Source organism: Choloepus didactylus, chromosome 5 (assembly GCF_015220235.1).
Source record: "Choloepus didactylus isolate mChoDid1 chromosome 5, mChoDid1.pri, whole genome shotgun sequence".
Classification (NCBI taxonomy): domain Eukaryota; kingdom Metazoa; phylum Chordata; class Mammalia; order Pilosa; family Megalonychidae; genus Choloepus; species Choloepus didactylus.
Window position 1 is genome coordinate 99,986,749 of NC_051311.1, and position 20,193 is coordinate 100,006,941.

General features: G+C 33.4%; 1 protein-coding gene across 1 annotated transcript in view; it reads right to left on the minus strand.

Moving 5' to 3' along the window:
* SEMA3A (semaphorin 3A) overlaps positions 1–20,193 on the minus strand; it is a 225,140-nt gene that overhangs the window by 47,834 nt on the left and 157,113 nt on the right. The window contains exon 7 of the mRNA XM_037837473.1: positions 1,724–1,866. Within this exon, the coding sequence (XP_037693401.1) occupies positions 1,724–1,866 (143 nt within the window). The remainder of the gene's footprint in view (positions 1–1,723; positions 1,867–20,193) is intronic.

The following is a 20,193-nucleotide window of genomic DNA, read 5'->3' on the forward strand; positions in this document are numbered from 1 at the left end:
ATTCCAAATAGTTCTCTTTTTCTTGTTTCTCAATGTAGACACAAAATACGATTCTTCATTTTCTATAAGTTCCATAATCATTTTAAATGATCAGGTATGAATAAGTACAACTTCTTATTATATTGATGGTCAAATCATTCACTCGAACTTTATTCAAATAACTACGCCCAATAAATGTCTTTTAGCATTAAAAAGCCACTTCACTTTCTCTGTCCTGGTACCAGATTTCTGTTTTGGTGTAACTCTCTCTCTCTCTCCTACATGTTTGTGTTCCTGATATCTTAATCCTCTACTTAGGCTGCTTCACAGCCAGTGCTTGGCACATAGGAGGCACTCAACCAGCAATTTACTGGATGGAAGATTAAATGCATGCCTTATAACTTATACTGAAAGTACTCCCCAAATAAAAGTAACCCAGCATTGCATAATTTATACATAGTAAGATTTTACAAAGAGCCTGTAGAGAAAATATTTACATAAACCTTGATAAAGGAAATTCATTCCAGAGAAAACATTTTGAAAAAGCATCTCCTCACTACAAATAAAATTTAGCTTTAGTCTAAATGTACTAATGAATTCTATTTTGATCATATGTATTCACTGGCAACGGCAGTCTTTTAAAATAATATTTTATGTTCATAAACTGCTTCCCTCAAAAATATAACATTGATTCCTATTTTGTTTATATAATTTTATACACTGTGAGGGATTTTTTTAACCCTTGTAAACAGTGCTTTTTAATATGATGATCTGTATCTTGTGGAGAAAACTACCTCATATTTTCACCATTTTATTTGTACACTCCAGCTTGAAATTTAAAAACTTTTAATTTTCCAATACCTGAATATACCAGTGATAAGTAATTGGATAATAACTGGGATAGGAAAGAGGCCACCAAAAATATCTGATTATTTTTAAATTTCATGATACTTTTAAAAGGAAAGAATTAGATTTCAAGAAAATGATTGGATCTGGCTTTTTTATTTTCTTGAGATGAAAGCTGCTTTAATACATGCTAACAGTTGGTTTCATTCACACTGTATATATACTACATTGTATATTGTATAAAGGAAAGAATAAGCTCTTTCAGATCTTCACACTGATAATACTAATAAATCCATAGGTATTTATTGAGCAATTCCCTTAGTCTATATACCTAACATCATATGCAATGTTACATTGCATGTTATGCCACAACATAAATGAAATACCTCAGAGAAATAAAGCTCAGAGCTTCAAAAGTATGTGTATGTCTGCATGTGTATGCATAGGATGGTATAATCTCTTTCTAAAAGCAAGCTTTAATATTTGTTCTCTCAAGTTTAAATTAATACTTCAGTTATTCTACTAGCAAATATGCATTCAAAACTTGTACTTTCTTGGAATCTTGCTAGGTCTGAGAATACAAAGATGTGAAGGAAGGTCTTTGTGCTCGCTCAGATTATACTAAGAAAAAAATAGATTTCTCAAGAATTTCAAACCAAGATCACTTTATTTGAAATTATCACAACTTCTAGCTTTGAATAATTACTTTGCTATGAATAATTACTCATAAACAGCTACAATGTGTTTTCAATTATTTTTACCATCTATATATTTGATGTGGCCAGTCAAGCTTCTTAGCCATGATTTTCATTTTATTTGCACATGGGTGGAAAAGAAAAAAAAGTAAAAATTGTGATTGGACAAGGACCTCCTCCTCAATGCTTTTTCTTTACCTCACCTTGCATATCTGACCTATTCTAGCGTGAGTGGCTTTTCCCGAGTGTTCTCCATCTATCGCATTTTCACGGAAGAAAAAATATACTTTGTCATCTTCAGGGTTGTCACTTTCTGGAATGAGGTGGGCACTAATGAACCTTGGATCTGAGAGACAAATTAGAGCATATATATTAATTCATAGTTGAATAAATGATATCATTCATTACAGTCCATTTTCACTTTTCTCAACTCGTATTTGATATATTTCAAGAAACTAATTTTTCCTTAGTTCACTTTTTTTTCAGTACATGTGAACGTTTCTTTATTCATTATAAAAGGTGTTACAAATCACCTTATAACTCAACAACCATTCACTGACATTATCTGGTATGTTAGGAGTAGGTGCAGAAATCTTCAATGGGTCCACATTGCAAAGGTATTACAGGATATTAAAATTCTTTGCAAACTGTAATGTACTCTGAAATACTGCTTATTGGAATCACCATTATTATTCTTCCTTTTAAGTACAGTATAGCTTAAATCAAACTACCAATTGTTTTATTCCAGTTTCCAGCAAAGCCTGGTCAGTAAGGGAGAGGTGAGATTCATATAAACAAAAAGAGTGACTCCTCTCTTGTTCTCTTGCTCAGTGAATGGCAACATAATTCTACTAGGATTATTGGACTATTACCTTGGAGTCACCCCTGAGTACTCTCTTTTTCTCACAGTCCTCATCACATACACCTATCCATCAGTAAATCTGTATTCGTCCCCATTTTTCATCATGCTCCCAATATTGCCCTCTTCCAGGCCACTGTTGCCAGCCTGAATTATTAACATAGATTCCTAACTAGTCTCTTTGTTTCCACCTTACAAATCTCAGTCTGTTTCTCCACGCAGCAGCCAAAGTCAACCTCCAATGTGACACTTCCCTCTCTAGCTCTCCAATCATTTTCTAACTCACAATAAAATACAAAATCCTTCCAATAACCAGAAGCCATCTATGATGTGTCTACCCCTCACTTCTCTTCTCCCACCGTTCCTTCTCTAGCTTTACTTACTCCTAGCCAGCCATATCAACCCCTTTCTGATTCTTAAACATGTCAAGAGCTCTTAGTCCTGCTTCATTTTCTCTCCCTGTATAATTCTCTGCCATCCTATATTCTCAAGGCTGAATCCCTGCTTTTACTCATGTTTTTGTTCAAATATTACATTATCAGAAACACCACTTTTGACTATCCTATCTAAAGCAATGAAGCCCTTACTCCTGGTCATTATTTCTTGTCATGCATTATTTTTCTTCTGAACAGTATTAAAACATCTGGTATAATACATTTCCATACATACATACATAAATACATGCAAATATACACACACATACATATATATACATACATATATATAAACACACACACACACACACACACACACACACTTATATAGTCATCCATCTATACCCACCCTTATTTCTCTCATCATTTGCTTATTGTCTGTCTCCTTCTCACCCCAATGGAATATAAATTTGGGAGAACAGGGACTCTTAATGTGTTTTGTTTTGTTCTATGACCCAAGAGCTTAAAGCATAGTTGGCACACAGTGAATATCTATACAAGGAGGGACAGTAGGAAGACAGGAGAAAAGGAAACAGCCTAGATTATGCAGAATGTAAATCAATGATGTTCAGAGCCCCAGTTCAAGGACCACTTTTGTGACTATCTGGGCTAATATAGTGTGGCTCATACAAGCTATATAAAATATGCAAAAGCCATGGCTTTAACATGTAGTGTACTAAGAAGCTGAGTTTATCTCACTGAAAACACTTAGGACATCGCAGGCATTTAAATTCTTAAAATAATCTACCTTCACTCCTGTGGCATATTATGTTACCAACTTAACAATGAAATAGGCACACTCAGGTCAGCAACATACCTAAGAGACCAGGAAAGAAAGCAGAACCCTGAAACTAGTTTTATCCACATATAGTCCAAATTATTTAGTCCTGATCTTCACACCTGTGATTAATCATCATTATCATGTACTCTGTGCTTGCAACCTCCTCTTAACTTTCGCTCTGGGACCATGCACTCGGTATATTTCACAGGGCTACACGTCACTATCCTTTTCAGCCAAATTATATAGACTCTATAAGTAATGCAAAACATATGAAATACTACCTATTCATATTTAAAGTGCTGCTGTGCTTTAGTGGAATAAAAGAATAATTTTAAAGTGGTATTCCTTAGCAATGTTGTTTTTAAAGGTCCACAAAATAATACATTACTTTAACCTTAAGGTTTGTTTGAAGTTTTTCTTCACACATTTCTACTTGTTCATATGCATAAATATATTTGTGTGTATGTATTTTTTTCATGAGAAATGGTAAGCAGAATAATGAATGAAACATAGTAGGGATTATTATGTTACATGCCAAAGAATTACTACCACATAGATGAAGTCAGGCCCCTTAGGAGTGCATGAGCATGTCTGTATGTGTAAGTACACAAACCAACATTAACATACACCTACAGATGAAAGAACCCAATTCAGCCACTTGCAACTTTTGTGACCTTTAGCAAGACTCCCCTAGCTCTAAGAGCTCAGGTTTCTAATTTTCAAATTGGGTTTAGTTCTATTCACCTTGTCTTCCATAAACAGTTATTATAAAAATAAATACAATTGGGAAAGCCATAAGGACCACACTCCACTTTGTCTAGTTTATGGATGGAGGAGTAGAAAAATAGGGGAAGGAAACAAACAGACAAAGGTACCCAGTGTTCTTTTTTACTTCAATTGCTCTTTTTCACTCTAATTATTATTCTTGTTATTTTTGTGTGTGTGCTAATGAAGGTGTCAGGGATTGATTTAGGTGATGAATGTACAACTATGTAATGGTACTGTAAACAATTGAAAGTACGATTTGTTTTGTATGACTGTGTGGTATGTGAATATATCTCAATAAAATGAAGATAAAAAAATAAATACAACTGTTTTAAACTTTATGTATGTAAAACAATGTGGGAAACAATAAAAAATGTATTATATTATTATCATCATGATGAAACTAACATCACAGGCTAAATTTGGGAATCTCATTATAATCCAGCTACAGAAATTTTTAAAAATGTAAAGAACTCCATTCTTTTTTATGGCTGAATAATATTCCATTGTATGCAGACACCTCATTTTGTTTATCCATTCATTGGATGATGAACACTTGGGTTGTTTCCATCTTTTGGCAATTGTGAATAATGCCGCTATGAACATTTGTGTGCAAATATCTGCTCAAGTCCCTGCTTTCAATTCTTCTGGGTATATCCCTAGAAGTGGGATTGCCAGGTTGTATCACAATTCTATAATTAACTTTTTGAGGAATTCCCAAACTATCTTCCACAGAAGGTGCACCATTTTACATTCCCACCAGCAATGAATGAGTATTGCTATTTCATCACATCTTCTCCAGCACTTGCAATGCTCCATTTTTAAAAAATATAGCAGCCATTCTAATGAGTGTGAAATAACTCATTGTGGTTTTGATTTGCATTTCGCTGATGGCTAATGATGATGAACTTCTTTTCATGTGCTTTAAGGTCATTTCTATACCTTCTTTGGAGAGATGTCTGTTCAAGTTTTTGCCCATTTTTAAATTGGGTTATTTGTCTTTTTGTTGTTAAGTTAAAGGATTTCTTTATATATTCTGGATAGTACTCCTTTATTGGATATGTGGTTTCCAAATATTTTTTCCCATTGTGTAGGCTGTCATTTTACTTTCAAGATAAATTCCTTTGGGGCACAAAGTTTTAATTTTCATCAAGTCCCATTTATCTATTTTTTTTTTTCTTTTGTTGCTTGTGCTTTGGTATAAAGTCTAAGAAGAAACCATTGCCTAACAGAAGGTCCTGAAAATACTTCCCTAGGTTTTCTTCTTGGAGTTGGAAATTCTGGCAGTTATATTTATGTCTTTGATCCATTTTGATGATTTTTGTAGACAAATTTAAACAAAAAGACTTTGGTTCTGCACTACACAAATAGTGAAATGTAATTTAAACCAGTGACTGTAGTTAGTAGTACAATTTTAAAAATGTGCTTTCATCAATTGTAAAAATGTTCCACATCAGTGCAAAGTGTTAATTATAGGGTAGTCTCTGGAAATCCTGTATTTTATGCATGATTATTCTGTAAACACACAACATTTTTAATAAAAAACAAAAATCATGCAACCTACTTTAATACTGGAGCAATGGAGAGAGAATTTAGCCTAATATTACCACCCAAAGTGGTATATTTGTTCACATAAATACCTGAATAACTTAAGAACTTCAAGTAATTAAGTTCAATTAATTCTTTATTACATTGCAAATATGTGCAAGACACTGTGTAGAAAACAAAATGAATAAGACATACTCCTTGCTCTCAGGAAGCGACAATGCTAGCAAAAGAGATGTTAGAAGCACAAAAACGACAACAGACAAAACAAGATATTCTTGTATAGATGCTATGTTCTACTAACCTGTTTGGGGAAATAAAAAAGGCCTATCAAGAATCATAGTTTTGTCTCTCAAAAATATGTGAGGATAATTTTTATTTTACAAATATGGACTCTAGGGACATGAACCAAACGAATAATCAAATATGCTGTTGTTGAACGGGACTTCAATCCTGTCCTCTGCTTCAATATCTGATACAACAGGAGCAGGGCTTTTATTTTTAGGTAAATTAAGAGTCTGATGCAGATACAGCAAAAACAAAAAGAAAATTATATGTAGAAAATGAAAACCAAATTTATTAAATTAGAAAAAGAAAATATCAAAGAAAAAACGGTCAGCTTAGCTATTCAATCCCTTTTGTCTTCAAGAAATTTAGGTTATTTCTTATACTTTATAAACACATCTGATTCCCATTTCAAAAGAAAATAGCTCTTCATTTTAATTCATATCTTCCAAAAAATTTAAAAAGAACATTGTTCTAAGATTTCAAATTTAGAACATTTTCTCTTTGGTCAGAAACTGCTCATTCTTCTTCAGTCTAACGGACTTTGCCTTCCCTTCCCGTGATACATTTTCTCTCATTGTCTCTGTCCATTAGTCCCCTTGCTTCTCAATTCTCTTCACTCATTCTGGACACTATAATCCGCCATTTCTATTGTTCTCTCTACCATCCTAGAATTTCTTGGCATCCTGAATCTCTAGTGTGTCTGCTTCATAAAATCCCAGACATTTTTTTCCCTTTATGCCTATTCCTAAGCAAGAATGAAGAAAGTCATGTAATCAAAGCAAATGGATCTGCTATAAATGCAAGCTAATTATCCCAAACAAGACTCCCAGTGTTGCTCAAGAATGGTTTTATTTATTTCCAGTGACTCACTATAGATTTATCATCAGCAACTATTACAAAACATCTTGATTTACCTCAAACCAGCCAATGTGTCATCCCTTGCTTTACTCTCCAAAGGTGGCCTGGTTATCTGCTGTCCTGATGATGTCATGAAGGCCATTTGATAAGAACTCTATCCTTTCCCTTCCTTCCACCACCAAATTTCATTTTTCTGCCTTCGTCTCAGAAGAATGATCTCTCCTCACATCTAAGTTGATGCCCTCTCTCTGTTGGTGCTCAGTTCGGTGTTCACAGAATATTGAACCAATAAATATCACTATACTTCATGCACTCACTCGCCACTCATGTTTTCTTTTATCCAACATTGACTAAGTACATACTCTGTTTTCTGGCCTATGGAAGGTTGGAGGATATTATGGTGAATGTTTTCTGCCCATAAGGAGGTTACTGTTTGCCAACAAGTAAACAGATCAAGCAAAAACTATTTAAAAGAAGCTGAAAGAGGGATTCAGAAAGAATGCAGTGGGAAATAAAAGGGGTAATTACTCTTACATTTTCTTTTATTTTTCTTATTTCTCACGGGGAATTTATTCATGTCCATAGCTTCAAGTATTGCCAACCTATTTACCCTTTTATTCCTAGATCTAATTCTGGGCTTAAAAATTCTAAATATCTCACTATTGAACATGCCTAGCATGGAACTCATCAATTTTCCTTTCAAAACTGCTTCTGCTCTTAACCTTTTTCATTTTGGTCAATGTCTTCATCAACACCTAGATATAAAATGTCATTTTACCTCAAATTGCCTCCATCTCCTTTGCACTCTAAATTTATTCTTCCTTATTCCTATCATTTTGACTTCCTTTTCATGTTTTATATTCTTAATGCTGCCAATACAATTCATGTCTTTATTACTTTATGGGTATATTTTTAAAATCATATAATTGGTCTTCTACCTGTATTATCTATTCCTCTGAGTTATCTGTTGCAGAAATAAGTATGAATGCATTATAATGCATTTTCCAGAACAGATTTCAGGATATGACAAGTAGCATAAATTAAAATGTGGCAACAGAAAGGACAAATAAGAGTAAGCTTACTCTGAGGCAGTAATAAGGCTAAAAGGTCCATATCACAGACATCTACACATATACTTGAGGTGGGTCACAAACTTTGGCATATGAGGGAAACAGGAAGCCTTGTCAGTTACATAATTCATAGTGTCTCTAAGACAGAAAATAAACTAAGGGCATTCAGTGCCAGCCACTAAGTAGCCTTGACATATGACCACTCTTCCCTTCTTTAATCCCTTAGCAAACTTGTTCACCATTCTAGAACACACCCTCCCTGCTATCTTCCTAGGTGTGCTGTTCCCTTAACTTGGGGAGTTTGCTTCTACCCCTTTAATAAAAATAACTCTTATATTATCCCCATGTTCATACTTGTATTTTGACAGACATTTGCCTTAAATTACTCCCTCCTTCTTCCCTTCTGCAATTATATATAGCAACATCATCCCCTTAAACTCACTGTGAATGTTTCCCACTGCAACTGCCCAAAGGTAGGCCCTTATCTCTTCTCTTCAGGCAGTCGCTTTCAACCTGTTTTCTCTGCCTCTAGTCACACCTTCCTTCAAACCATCTTCTTCTCTAGCACCTTTGAACATACAAACCATTCCATGGCACCAGGTATATATTCCTCAATTAGGATCCATAAAATATGACTAGTTTCTTATCCCTAAAGTTTTTGGAATGAGTTGCGTTCACCATAGGCTCAAAACTGTTCCTGGTTAAGGAATTGCTTAGCTATTCTTCTATAAATTGCAAATCTTTCTCAGAGGCAGTCAGTTTCATCCAAAAAGCTAAATTCTTAAAATGTTCTTTGAAATTATATGAATGTTCTTTTAACTCGGAAGAAGATTTTTCTTCCTTTGATCATATTCTCTTGAATTAGATAAGTAATGCAATAAAATTAACTACCTGTTTGCAATTTTTCAAAATTAGATTTCATCAATAGGATTTACATACCATAAAACATGTCTCTCCGTTTTATGAAGCAAAAACAATGCATATATTGGAGGTCAGACATTGCCATTGTCCTGAGAAAGTACAAGCAATTCAATAACTTGCCTTGTCATCACAAGCTCCCCATGGAAAAGGTTTACCAGACTTCGTTCAGATTGACCCACTTTATTAGATCCCTTGAAGAGCCTATGAAAGTTCATGGTTATTCTACTTCCAGCTACTCCCATGAAATGGCAAGCAGAAATGAAAACCCTAAATGCATTAGTTACTCTTCTTACATCTGTGTTCTGCAACCCATTAAAGCAGAGCCTGCCTACTTCCAGTCTCCAGATACAAATTCTTGATTTCAATGGAGGCAAGTCCATCAAAAAGAATAGACACATATATACAAATCTTTTACTAATGTAAACAGTTACAGTACCGCTAGATACCTTTCCACATTGTAAAGTTCAGAAAATCCCAAGTGACAATGATTTAACAAAATTGTTGAAGTGTGTACAATTTGAAAATGTTCCTTGCAAGGGGAAGCAGGAAGTCATTCTGGAATTAAAAAAACAAAACAAAACAAAACAAAACAAAACAAAAAGCTGAACATCAAAAGAAATTGGCAAAATCCATTCAAACAAGATCAAAGTGCATTAATCTCTCGCCAGCATAAAACTGCAATGTAAACACTATAAAAGGTAAATAGTGTTGGAAAGGATTCTCTCATCTAGCTAGCTTAAACAGTGTGTCTTTGGGAGGGAAACTTTGACTTTATAGGTACTGTGGTACTTTTGCAATGCCCTGAGCACAATGTAGAAGCTGAGCAAATAATCACATTTAATAATCTGGGGCCAATGTTATCACGTGAAGCATGGAATCTTTAGTAATGATAATAGCAATGAATGCTGAATAAATACACCACTTTTTTTGTTTCTTTCTTTTCCCCTTTATCTCCTTTACCCCTCCCTTGACATTCTTCCACACCTCATCCCGCAGAAGGCATTTCTTGCAAAATTCACGTTTGGGCACCACCTGCCACTTCTAACAGTACCACTCTGTTGAAATATTTTTAGCAGCTGCAAATTAAACTGTCCTTCAGGTGCAATCTCACACTTAATGAAAATGACACCTTGGCACAGGACATGCGGCTGCCTTTATGATTCATTTGGCAGTTTAAACTTATTTAAATAATGAACATATTTTGCTGCTCTTATCATTGAATCATTCTGCATCTCTGGTATGGCAACATTTTGACCAGCATTTAGCTGGACCTGTCCCTTCTGACCACAAGCCCCCAAAGAACAAAAACACAACTAAAATTGTAGAAACATTGTACTGAAAATGAATTAGATTTACAGAATGATTAATTAAGACTTTTAGAGTATCTATAAATTTAGAATTTAAGATACAAAATACAGAGAGTTCATTTGGAAAAAGCATGAAATTAATGAGTATAAACTATCTTGCATGATTGCTGCAAGGTCTAGCTAGTTTCACACTTGGAAACAGTCAAGTCATCTCATAAGCCCTCTTAAGAGGTTCCAGAGTAGATTAGAAGCATAAGAGAAAAACAATCCAAATTATCTATCTCTCTGAAACAACTGAGACACCTTCATCTATGAGAGGAAAAGGAAGGCTTTAAAATGTATGTAGTTCATAAAACATGCAAACACACATTTTAATGCATACTTGAAAGATGATCCCACTGACATGATTATTTGTGAAAGGAAAACTATTACTGTATACATACCTTTAATTACTGACATAAAAAGCAAATTCTCTTTTCACTGAACTTATATAAAATCTGTTCTGTGATAGAAGCTAGAGAAAACTGGGTAGAAATCAAGCTACCCCACATCTGTAACTTCAAAACATCAATTAATATCATTGAGCCTCAGTTTCCTTTTATGTCAGCACATATCTCAAAGGGGTCCTGGGAGAACTAAATTAGAAAATAAATATGTACATTTTTCTAATTTATAAAACACACACACATGCCTGACAATTTGCTTTTAAAATTGCTAGTTGTTATTATTTCATAACATTGTTTGTAAAACTTTGGGAAATACCCTGTAAAAATGTATTTTTAAAGGTTAATGTTAACATAAGTTTAGATAAAGCAAATTGAATCAAAATCCAGGATGCTGGATAAGGAAGCTCTGGGCTTGTTAAAGGAAACTGGGAAGGACAAATACAATTGTGAATTACGTAAATTGTAAAATTCTATTAATATTTCCAATATCACAGCTTCAAGCTTCAAAATACTTACAAACTAACGGGGAAATTGGTGTCAGGGGCAAAACACCAAGTGACAGCCAACACACCAGGATGGCAGCCATAGTGACTGATTTCTTCCTCTTTTGGCTTTGCCAAAACATAAAGGAAAAGGACTCAAAGAATCAATAGATTATGAATAGGAACTTCAACCACATCTAGAATGCAGGATATGCAGTCTAAAGTCATCTTATGTTCTTACCTAATAGCCAAAGCCGAGTGGATGTATCACTCTTTTGTGGCTGTGGAATAGGAAAACCTCTGGTTGCCTAGAAGCAGGAAGGGAAAAATCTTCTGATGTTTGGCTGGCTAGGAAACTATGAACCGCCCTTGGGATAGTTGATCCCCAAGAAGGGTTCAAGATGAGTCACATCAGGAGAGAGAAAAAGGCTGATTAGGATGGAAGATGAGCATGGAAAAAAAGTGAAAAGAAGAGAGACTATTTCTTGTGCCCTTCCATGTGCTTTATATTATTCTAATCAACACTCATCCTAGAAAAAACCCCTGAGACTCAGACCCTGCAAATATCCAAAGTACAATTAGTGTAGTAGATACAGGGCATGAACAAGAGCTGAGTTCTTTCTATTGCATCAAGTTGGGCACCCATATATTTTCCAAGTTGTAATGTGCTTATATACTATTTGATTATTTGGTATACTATTTCAATAAAGAAAAAAGCTTTTAACATTAATTTTAAAAACAGTGGAAAATACTATTTTTTCTCTGCCTCTATGAAATCATGCTATTTGAACTCAAGGATTATAACCAAATAAACTGTCCACAGCTTTCCCCAAATGAAGGCAAATGACTTAGGAGGAAGTAAAAAGCATTCTGGATATTTCTTACAATCATAAATAAATGTGATGAACCCAAACATCACTGTAGAGTGCCGTGCTTCAAACTCTATCTGTCAAATCAAATTAATTACCTGGTAATTTCTCTGAATAAGAGAAATCCCTGCTATTGAGGAGAAAATATTTCCCACTTTCATCTTTTCATTTTCATCTCCATTATTTATATTGATTTAGTTGCAATTTCTATCAGTTCTATCCTTAATACATTTTTTCAGTGTATTTTTCCCTTGATGCTTTTATCCTAGTTAAAGTTCTCTCATCTCTCTCCTGAAGTATTGGTTTGTCCTCTTAAAAGAGCCTCATGCCTCAAGTCATTTCACTTTCCAGTCATCCCTATACTGTAATTCTAAATACACAGTCAATTATTCTTACAGTTTTCCATTGCCTACACAATCAAATTCAGACTCCTTTAAAATGCATTCAAGGTCTCCACTACCCAGTCCCCAAACATAATTCTAGGCTCACCTATCATTGCATTTCCCTCTGTGCCCTACTGTTTTGTCACTCTGGATTCCGAGAACTTGCATTTTTTTTTTTAATTTTTAAACTTTTATTTTTTTTTTAACTAGAGAAGTTGTGAATTTACAAAAAAATCATGCATAAAATACAGAATTCCCATATACTACTGTATTATTAATTCCTTGCATTGATATAGAACATTTGTTACAATTGATGATAGCACATTTTTATAATTGTACTGTTTTAGTCCATGGTTTAACTTAGGTTCCCTACATAGTGTACTTAAAAGGATTTTTTAAAAATTTTATTCTGATACCATATAAACTATCTAAAATTTCTCCCTTTAGTCATACTCAGATATGTATTTCAGTGCTCTTAATTATGTTTACTATGTTGTGTACCATCAACACCATCCATTAGCAAACCATTTCCGTCATTTCAAATAGGAAACCTGGATAGTGAATGAGAAGATGAGGCTTAAATTGTACAGAATTTTCATTCATAAATGACTTTATTAATACAAATCTCTGTTTGGAGAATGGTTCTACACAACTTGCCTGTCAATATCCCACCTATCTTTTAAGGCCATTTAAATACCTTCCAAAAATGCTTTATCTAAATTCTTCAGGTAAAAATTCCTCCTCTGGGTTTCCATAATATTTTTGTTTCAATTTCCATTCAAGTAATTATACCTCCCCACCTGCCCTAGATTATCCTTTATAGTGTGTGGTAGGTTGAATTATGTACTCCAATGAAAAATATGTTGTCAATCCACATTCCTAGGGGTGTGAACTCATGTTTCCAAACTTCTGAAGTTATTATTTTTGGTTAGGGTAAGGTCCAATTGAATCAGTGAAAGCCTTAATCCGTATTATTGAAGTTCTTTAGAAACAGAAGAAATGCAGGCAGAGAGTCAGAAAAAGCCAGAAGCCAGCGGAAACTGGAAACGCAGATACAAACAGAGAGATCCCCAAGTGACTGGAGGCAGAGATGCAAGCCAGGGAATCCCATGGATTGTGGCAAGCCAAGCCAGGATGCTACAGATTTGAGAGAGAAAGCATGGCCTTGACAATGCCTTGATTTTCTGCTTCTAGCCTCTGAAACCATGAGCTGTTTAAGCCAACCCATTGCATGCTATCTGTCATAGCAGAATGGCAAAGAAAGACAATGATACACATCTGTTTCTTCACTATGTTTTCTTGAGGCAGGACTATGTCATTCATCTCTGAATCCCCTCCAGTTCTTAGGATAGTATATCACACTTTAAATTATTTGCTAATTTGAACTCAGCTGAACTCCATTATATTCCTATATTGGCCTATGGTTTGTAAACTGCATTCACATGTATGAAGGTAATGTAATTGCCCAGTGGTCATGAGGCTGTTGCTGTTATGCTCAACTCAACAACTTACTTGCTGTGTGACCATGAGCAAACCACTTAACATCTCTGTGCCTCAAGATCTCATTCATACAGTGATAATATGGAGAAACTGTGAAGATCAAATGAGCTAGTTGAGTCAATATACATGGACTTAGAACAGTATGCCATCATGAAATATGAACTGTCCTTAGTGTTATCCCACAGGTGCCTCTACTCATTGTTGAACTATGTGTTGCTCACCAGAAATCATTAATCATTTTGAAACAGAAACGTCAGTCAACAGAAAACAAATATCTTTTTTTCCTTCTGAAAATAGAAGTGAAAGATTAAGGGCAGAAACAAGCAAATCAAGATGCCACCCCCCCCCTTATTTTTTTAACCTCAGGTGTTCATAATGGAAGAGAAGATCAAAACATGTTAAGAGAACAGAAAAGACAGCATAAATACCATTTGTTCTTTATAGTGAATTAGGAAAAGACACATGGGTTTAGTAAATAGGTAAAGAAGGCTTTACTCCAGAATGCTGGGGTTTGAATAGCTCTATTCTTAGTCAAGCCAAACTCAGGGTGCTGCAATATTTATAGATGCTTCCTTGTATGTGATCACCACTAAATTAATTTACACTGTTAGTCATTATAAGCTGCTTTTGCAATATTTAAAATTTTATCTTTTTGAATTATGTTAAATATAAATTAAGTATATGGTATACATAGCCATAAGTATAACCTACTTTGGTCTATTTTGCTTTTAAAGAAAAGACGATTAAAAAATAGAGAAAAAGTATTCTCCATAAACCTTGGTTATCATAATCAATTCCACTCCCTGCTTTCCAGACCACTCTCCTATGCCTGCCCATGTCCATGTAGTATTGCATGGTTAGCTCACCTCAAAATAACCTGACTCTCGCTGTGATCACCACATGCTCTTCCCAGATACCTCATCTTTTTCAAAGCAACCACCCTTACTCAAGTCACTCAACTCAGAAACCTAGAATTAGGCTTAACTTTTACTTCCTCAGCATTGGCATTTTATCAATCATCAAGTTTTATTTTCATTTCCTTCCTAAATATCTTTCAAATCTAATTGCATATTTCTCAACAGAAAGATGCATAAGCTATTATTGTTTATGTTAACGTATCAGTGCTAATGATATGAAAGAGGTGTAATGATGTCTGAATCCTACTTTGAAATTCACTTAAAAAGATGGATTGATGGATAGGGAGAAAGGAATGGATAGATAGATATACTAGAAATTATGGTAAATTATTGATCTATAGAATCTAGGTGGAGGTTGGGGGGGTCACTATAAGATTCTTTCAACTTTCCTGTATTTGAAATTTTATAAGATTCTTTCAACTTTCCTGTATTTGAAATTTTTCATAGCAAAATAATAGAAAAAAAAAAAAAACAAAAAAACACACAAACTTCTGTGTTTCCTGAAGCAAAACTTGTTAGGGTTACTTAACTTTCAACAAAGATGAGCTTAAGTGTAAAAAGGATTAAAGTAAAGTAAAGAAAATACAGTATGTAAATATAATAACTGTTATTATGGATGGCAAATGATATTATTCATCTCCTTTGCCTAATACTTACCTTTGGGCCTGAGTCCTATACTTAAACTGGAGCAAAACAAATTCGAACAATTGGGCTCCAAACTTCACTATGCATTTTCATAGAGGTGCAAATTTAGTTGGTATAATCTTAACGTGTGGTTAGTTTTCTCTATGTGGAGAGCAGGTACATTATTTTTACTTAAATATTATAGTCTTTAACAGCATCTGTTCAAAACAGCTTTGTATTGTAAAGGCTTACATATTGTTGAATAACTTTTGGAAAGTAAATTGGTAAAAAGTAAAGTTCATGGGATTTTCTAAGAACATAAATCCTGTCTGGTTTTGTTTTTGTCTCTCTTTGTTGATTGATGTATTCATTAGGTATTTCTTACAATCATTTCATTATCTTGGTGAAAACTTCAAATTTCAGGAACATAGTGCTTAGCACAATATAGGTTTTAAGGAGAGTGTTTGGCATCTTAATCTGATTTAAACCGAATGGATATATGAGTTTTTGTTATTATTTATGGTTTGACAATTATTGTCTACTAAATTGTGGCCTTATGGCTTCACTTTTTTAACTTGTAAGTATGTGTCTTCTTTTACTAGCAGGTTATACAAGAAGCAGTTCCTCAGTGTTGCAGTGTGGCAATGATATACTATTTATGTCCCTTATTTTTTACATGTTAGAGTGACTCTACGTTGCAGATTTTGGGAGCTGCATATGATGTTTTCATATTAACAACAATACTATGTGCAATTATTTAAAGGTCTGTTTTATAATGTTATATATGGATTAGAAAAATTTTTATGTCTTTAGATTTAATTCAGTTACCTCAACTGTAATATATTTTTAGGCATACTTATATAATTTCTGGTTATTTATTCCCACTTCACTGAAGGAAGCTGTGATATTTATAGATGCTTCTTTGTGTTACATATTCAGTAAATTAATCCACTGTGAATGCTCTCATCCATCATCATAAACTATCTTTTCATCATTTATATTAATATGCTTTTGAATTATATTAAGCATAAGCTCTAGGCTATGATTAGATTAGTTTGTTTTATTTGAGAATATCAGCCGAAATTTCATGCAAGATATAATTTCCAGAAGGAATTTTTCTATTACTTCATAATGGTTACACAAACACATGTCTATTCTTGCAGGTAGTAATTTGGATATTAATTTGGATAACATTCAAAGACATAGTGGGAATTCTACACTTAACAGTTTTTTCCCCCTATGTCTACAAAATCAAAAATGTTTGGAGAAAAAGATAGTTATAGTAATAATAATAATTTCTTTTGTCAGTACAAGTGATGCCAACATGAAGGGACATTAAATGGAATATGTACAAAATAAACTTTTCTCTTTAGAGAAATGCTATCAATGTAATACATTTTCATAAAGTAATAAGACATTTGCATACAATACAATTTAAATGATAACTTTCAAACTTGGATGACGAAAACCAAGGCAGCAAAGCACATTTGCTATATTCAAAGAAAATAGAACTTTCTGTATAGAATGGCCATTACTCCATGATAAGTAATTTACATGATCTTACTTTGTCCATAATGTGACACTAAAACCTTTTCTTAAAAGTGAAAATTGGTAGAATTTCAAGACACATGGCATTTCCTAACCCATATTGCTTCCCTTTGCTAGAAAGTTTATCAAAATTTTTAGAGTGTGTTTACTCTGCTTTATTAAATGAGATGAAACAAGTGCATGTAAGTGTATGTGATTTATTTTTTAAAACCTTCCGTGCTTAAGCAATGAGCTAAAAAAAAAATCAACACTACAAAAAGACACAGTACCGGCATGATTTAAATCTCTCTGAGAAGGAAGAAAAACATGCCAGTACTTCCTTTCAAATCTTACTCCAATCTACAGTCATATTTGGTTTACTGGTAACATTTAAAAATTATGTAAATATTCAAATCTTTCAGAAAATCATCATATTATCTGAATTAATAATGTCTTTCTATGCAATAAGAACTTTAATTGGAGTTCAATTATTTCTTCTTTATCTTGTTAAGAAAATTTCCTTCTACGCCTAGCTAATGAATTTAAATTAATCAGGAAAAATTAGTTTGATTTTAACTAATTTTTCAACATTGAGCAAGAGAAAGCTAATATTTTATGTTTACGACATTAATGTAGTGAATTAAGAGATCTCCAATTACTGAATTATCCTTATAACACTAGAATTGATTTTATGATTTTAATTGGAATATTTAGATATTCATAAATGTATTCATCTCTAGTTTTCCTCTTTGATCATAATGTTATCAGTGATATTATCAACCTATATAACACTTGAAAACCTTTCCATCCTTTTCTATGCTCTGAAACATTCCTCAAAGATTTCATACAAATTTCTCCCCCACATATATTTTTTCTTTATTTTATTTTATTTTTTAAATCTTCATTTTATTGAGATATATTCACATACCACGCAGTCATACAAAACAAATCGTACATTCAATTGTTCACAGTACCATTACATAGTTGTACATTCATCACCTAAATCAATCCCTGACACCTTCATTAGCACACACACAAAAATAACAAGAATAATAATTAAAGTGAAAAAGAGCAATTAAAGTAAAAAAGAACACTGGGTGCCTTTGTCTGTTTGTTTGTTTGCTTGTTTCCTTCCCCTATTTTTCTACTCATCCATCCATAAACTAGACAAAGGGGATTGTGGTCCTTATGGCTTTCCTAATCCCATTGTCACCCCTCATAAGCCACATATTTTAATACATTGTTTCAAAGATAAATTATCGATAGAAGCAAAGTATGGCAAAAAAAAAAAAAAAAAAAAAAGGAACCAAAAACAAAAGCAAATATGAAAAACCAAGTTAAATTTTTTCTTTTACAGTCTCTTAAAATATAGCTGTATACTCAATTTCTCCTTCACTTTTTTTTTTCTCTCTGAAAAAGTAGGTCAGAAGCTACAGATGGTGAAACTGGTATTTGCTGAATTCCAGTAACAGTTTTATTCAGAAAATAAGTTCATATAATCAAAAAACTTTGCCAAAAAATTTCCAGTACATAATCTCACTTCTTTTTTTCACTTTGGGAAATACAAAGTCAATTTTGTAAGTGAAATGGAGAAAGTTCATGTTTGGTATCTGCCCCTTTCCTAGGGCACATTTGTCCTGCAAGCCCTCATGAAAGGACTGTATTGCAGATTGCTTTGTCCTCTGAGTTGCCACTGATTGGGTTCCAGTGGAAGGGAAATATCTATAAGAATGTGGCCTGAGTTTTAAAATAATGATTTAAGGACCAGGGAATATTTGAGTCAATTTTTATTTGACACAGAACTTGGCAAATTTCTAATAACATTAATATTATTAAAGCTAGAGCCTAATTATCCTGATTGCAACATCAGTGGAGCTTCAGCACTTACTTCTGTCATGCCCTGGTCAGAAAATCACAAAATTCCCAGAAATTCAAGATCTCTTCAAGGAAGAAAAGCATGCTTAACTGTGATATAATTAGCAGTTTCTGTGGCTTTTGTTCTTAGGAGACAATAATAGTTTTGATTCTTGAAAATGTCTAATTATATGGGGAAGGAAATTCAAGGCAGAAAAGCAGATAAATTACAGCATAATTTTCATAGTAATTAGATTTTGTGGAAAACAATTCTTATTACCATTCTGCTTTATCTTCAAGACTTTATTATTCCTTAAGAATTAATAATCCAAATCTAACCTCATCTACCCTCTTTTATACTTTACCAATATCAATAATGAAAATGAATAATTATTATTTTACAAAAACAGCTTCCATTCATTTGTGAGTTGTTTTTTTAGGATCAAATCTATTTGGCCTGAATAGTGAAGAACCTATTTGCAATGAAATTTAGAGAGTTTTCTTTTTCTGTATTGGATAGACAATATTATATATGTTATTATCTTATATATAATTTAAAATTTATAGTTACAACATAAAATTTAAGGTTGAAACAAAAATGTATAATTTATGGTTGTGTATTTGGTTTTTATTTTGTTCCTTTGTATTAAAAATATACTTAGTTTTACTTTACTAAGATTTTTGACAAAAATTATGTTTGAGGGAAATAAGTTATCACATATCATTTTATATACTACATTGCTCCAGTAAAAGCCAGAGTGCATATAGAACAAAATAAATTCAAATTAACATTGTCTGAAAATAGTTTTTAAAATTTTTTTAAATTACCTTGAGGCTTCCTAGGAACCGAAGAAGTCACCATCTTTACTGCATTTCTTTAATTTTAATTTCTAATTGGATATGAAGTTGTGGAAGACTTTGTAGGCTATCATAAAGGTGCTAGCAGCTGTATTAAACTGACATTATCTCAGTAGACTGATTTAAGTAGTGTAAAGTGGGTCTTACGGTCCCAGGCCTTACATAGATGACCTGTCAGTGATTGCTGATTAAAAATGCATCCTACCTGTTCAAAGGATACATTTAGCCAGTGTTTATATCTGTGCAGTTTAAATGAAAGCCAGTCACTATTTTTAAGAAGACCAATGACAGAAGAATTGCAGATAGTTTGGATTAGACTATATCATGAGCAGTAAATTGAGTCTACGTAATAATTACACACACACACACACACACATGCACCTAC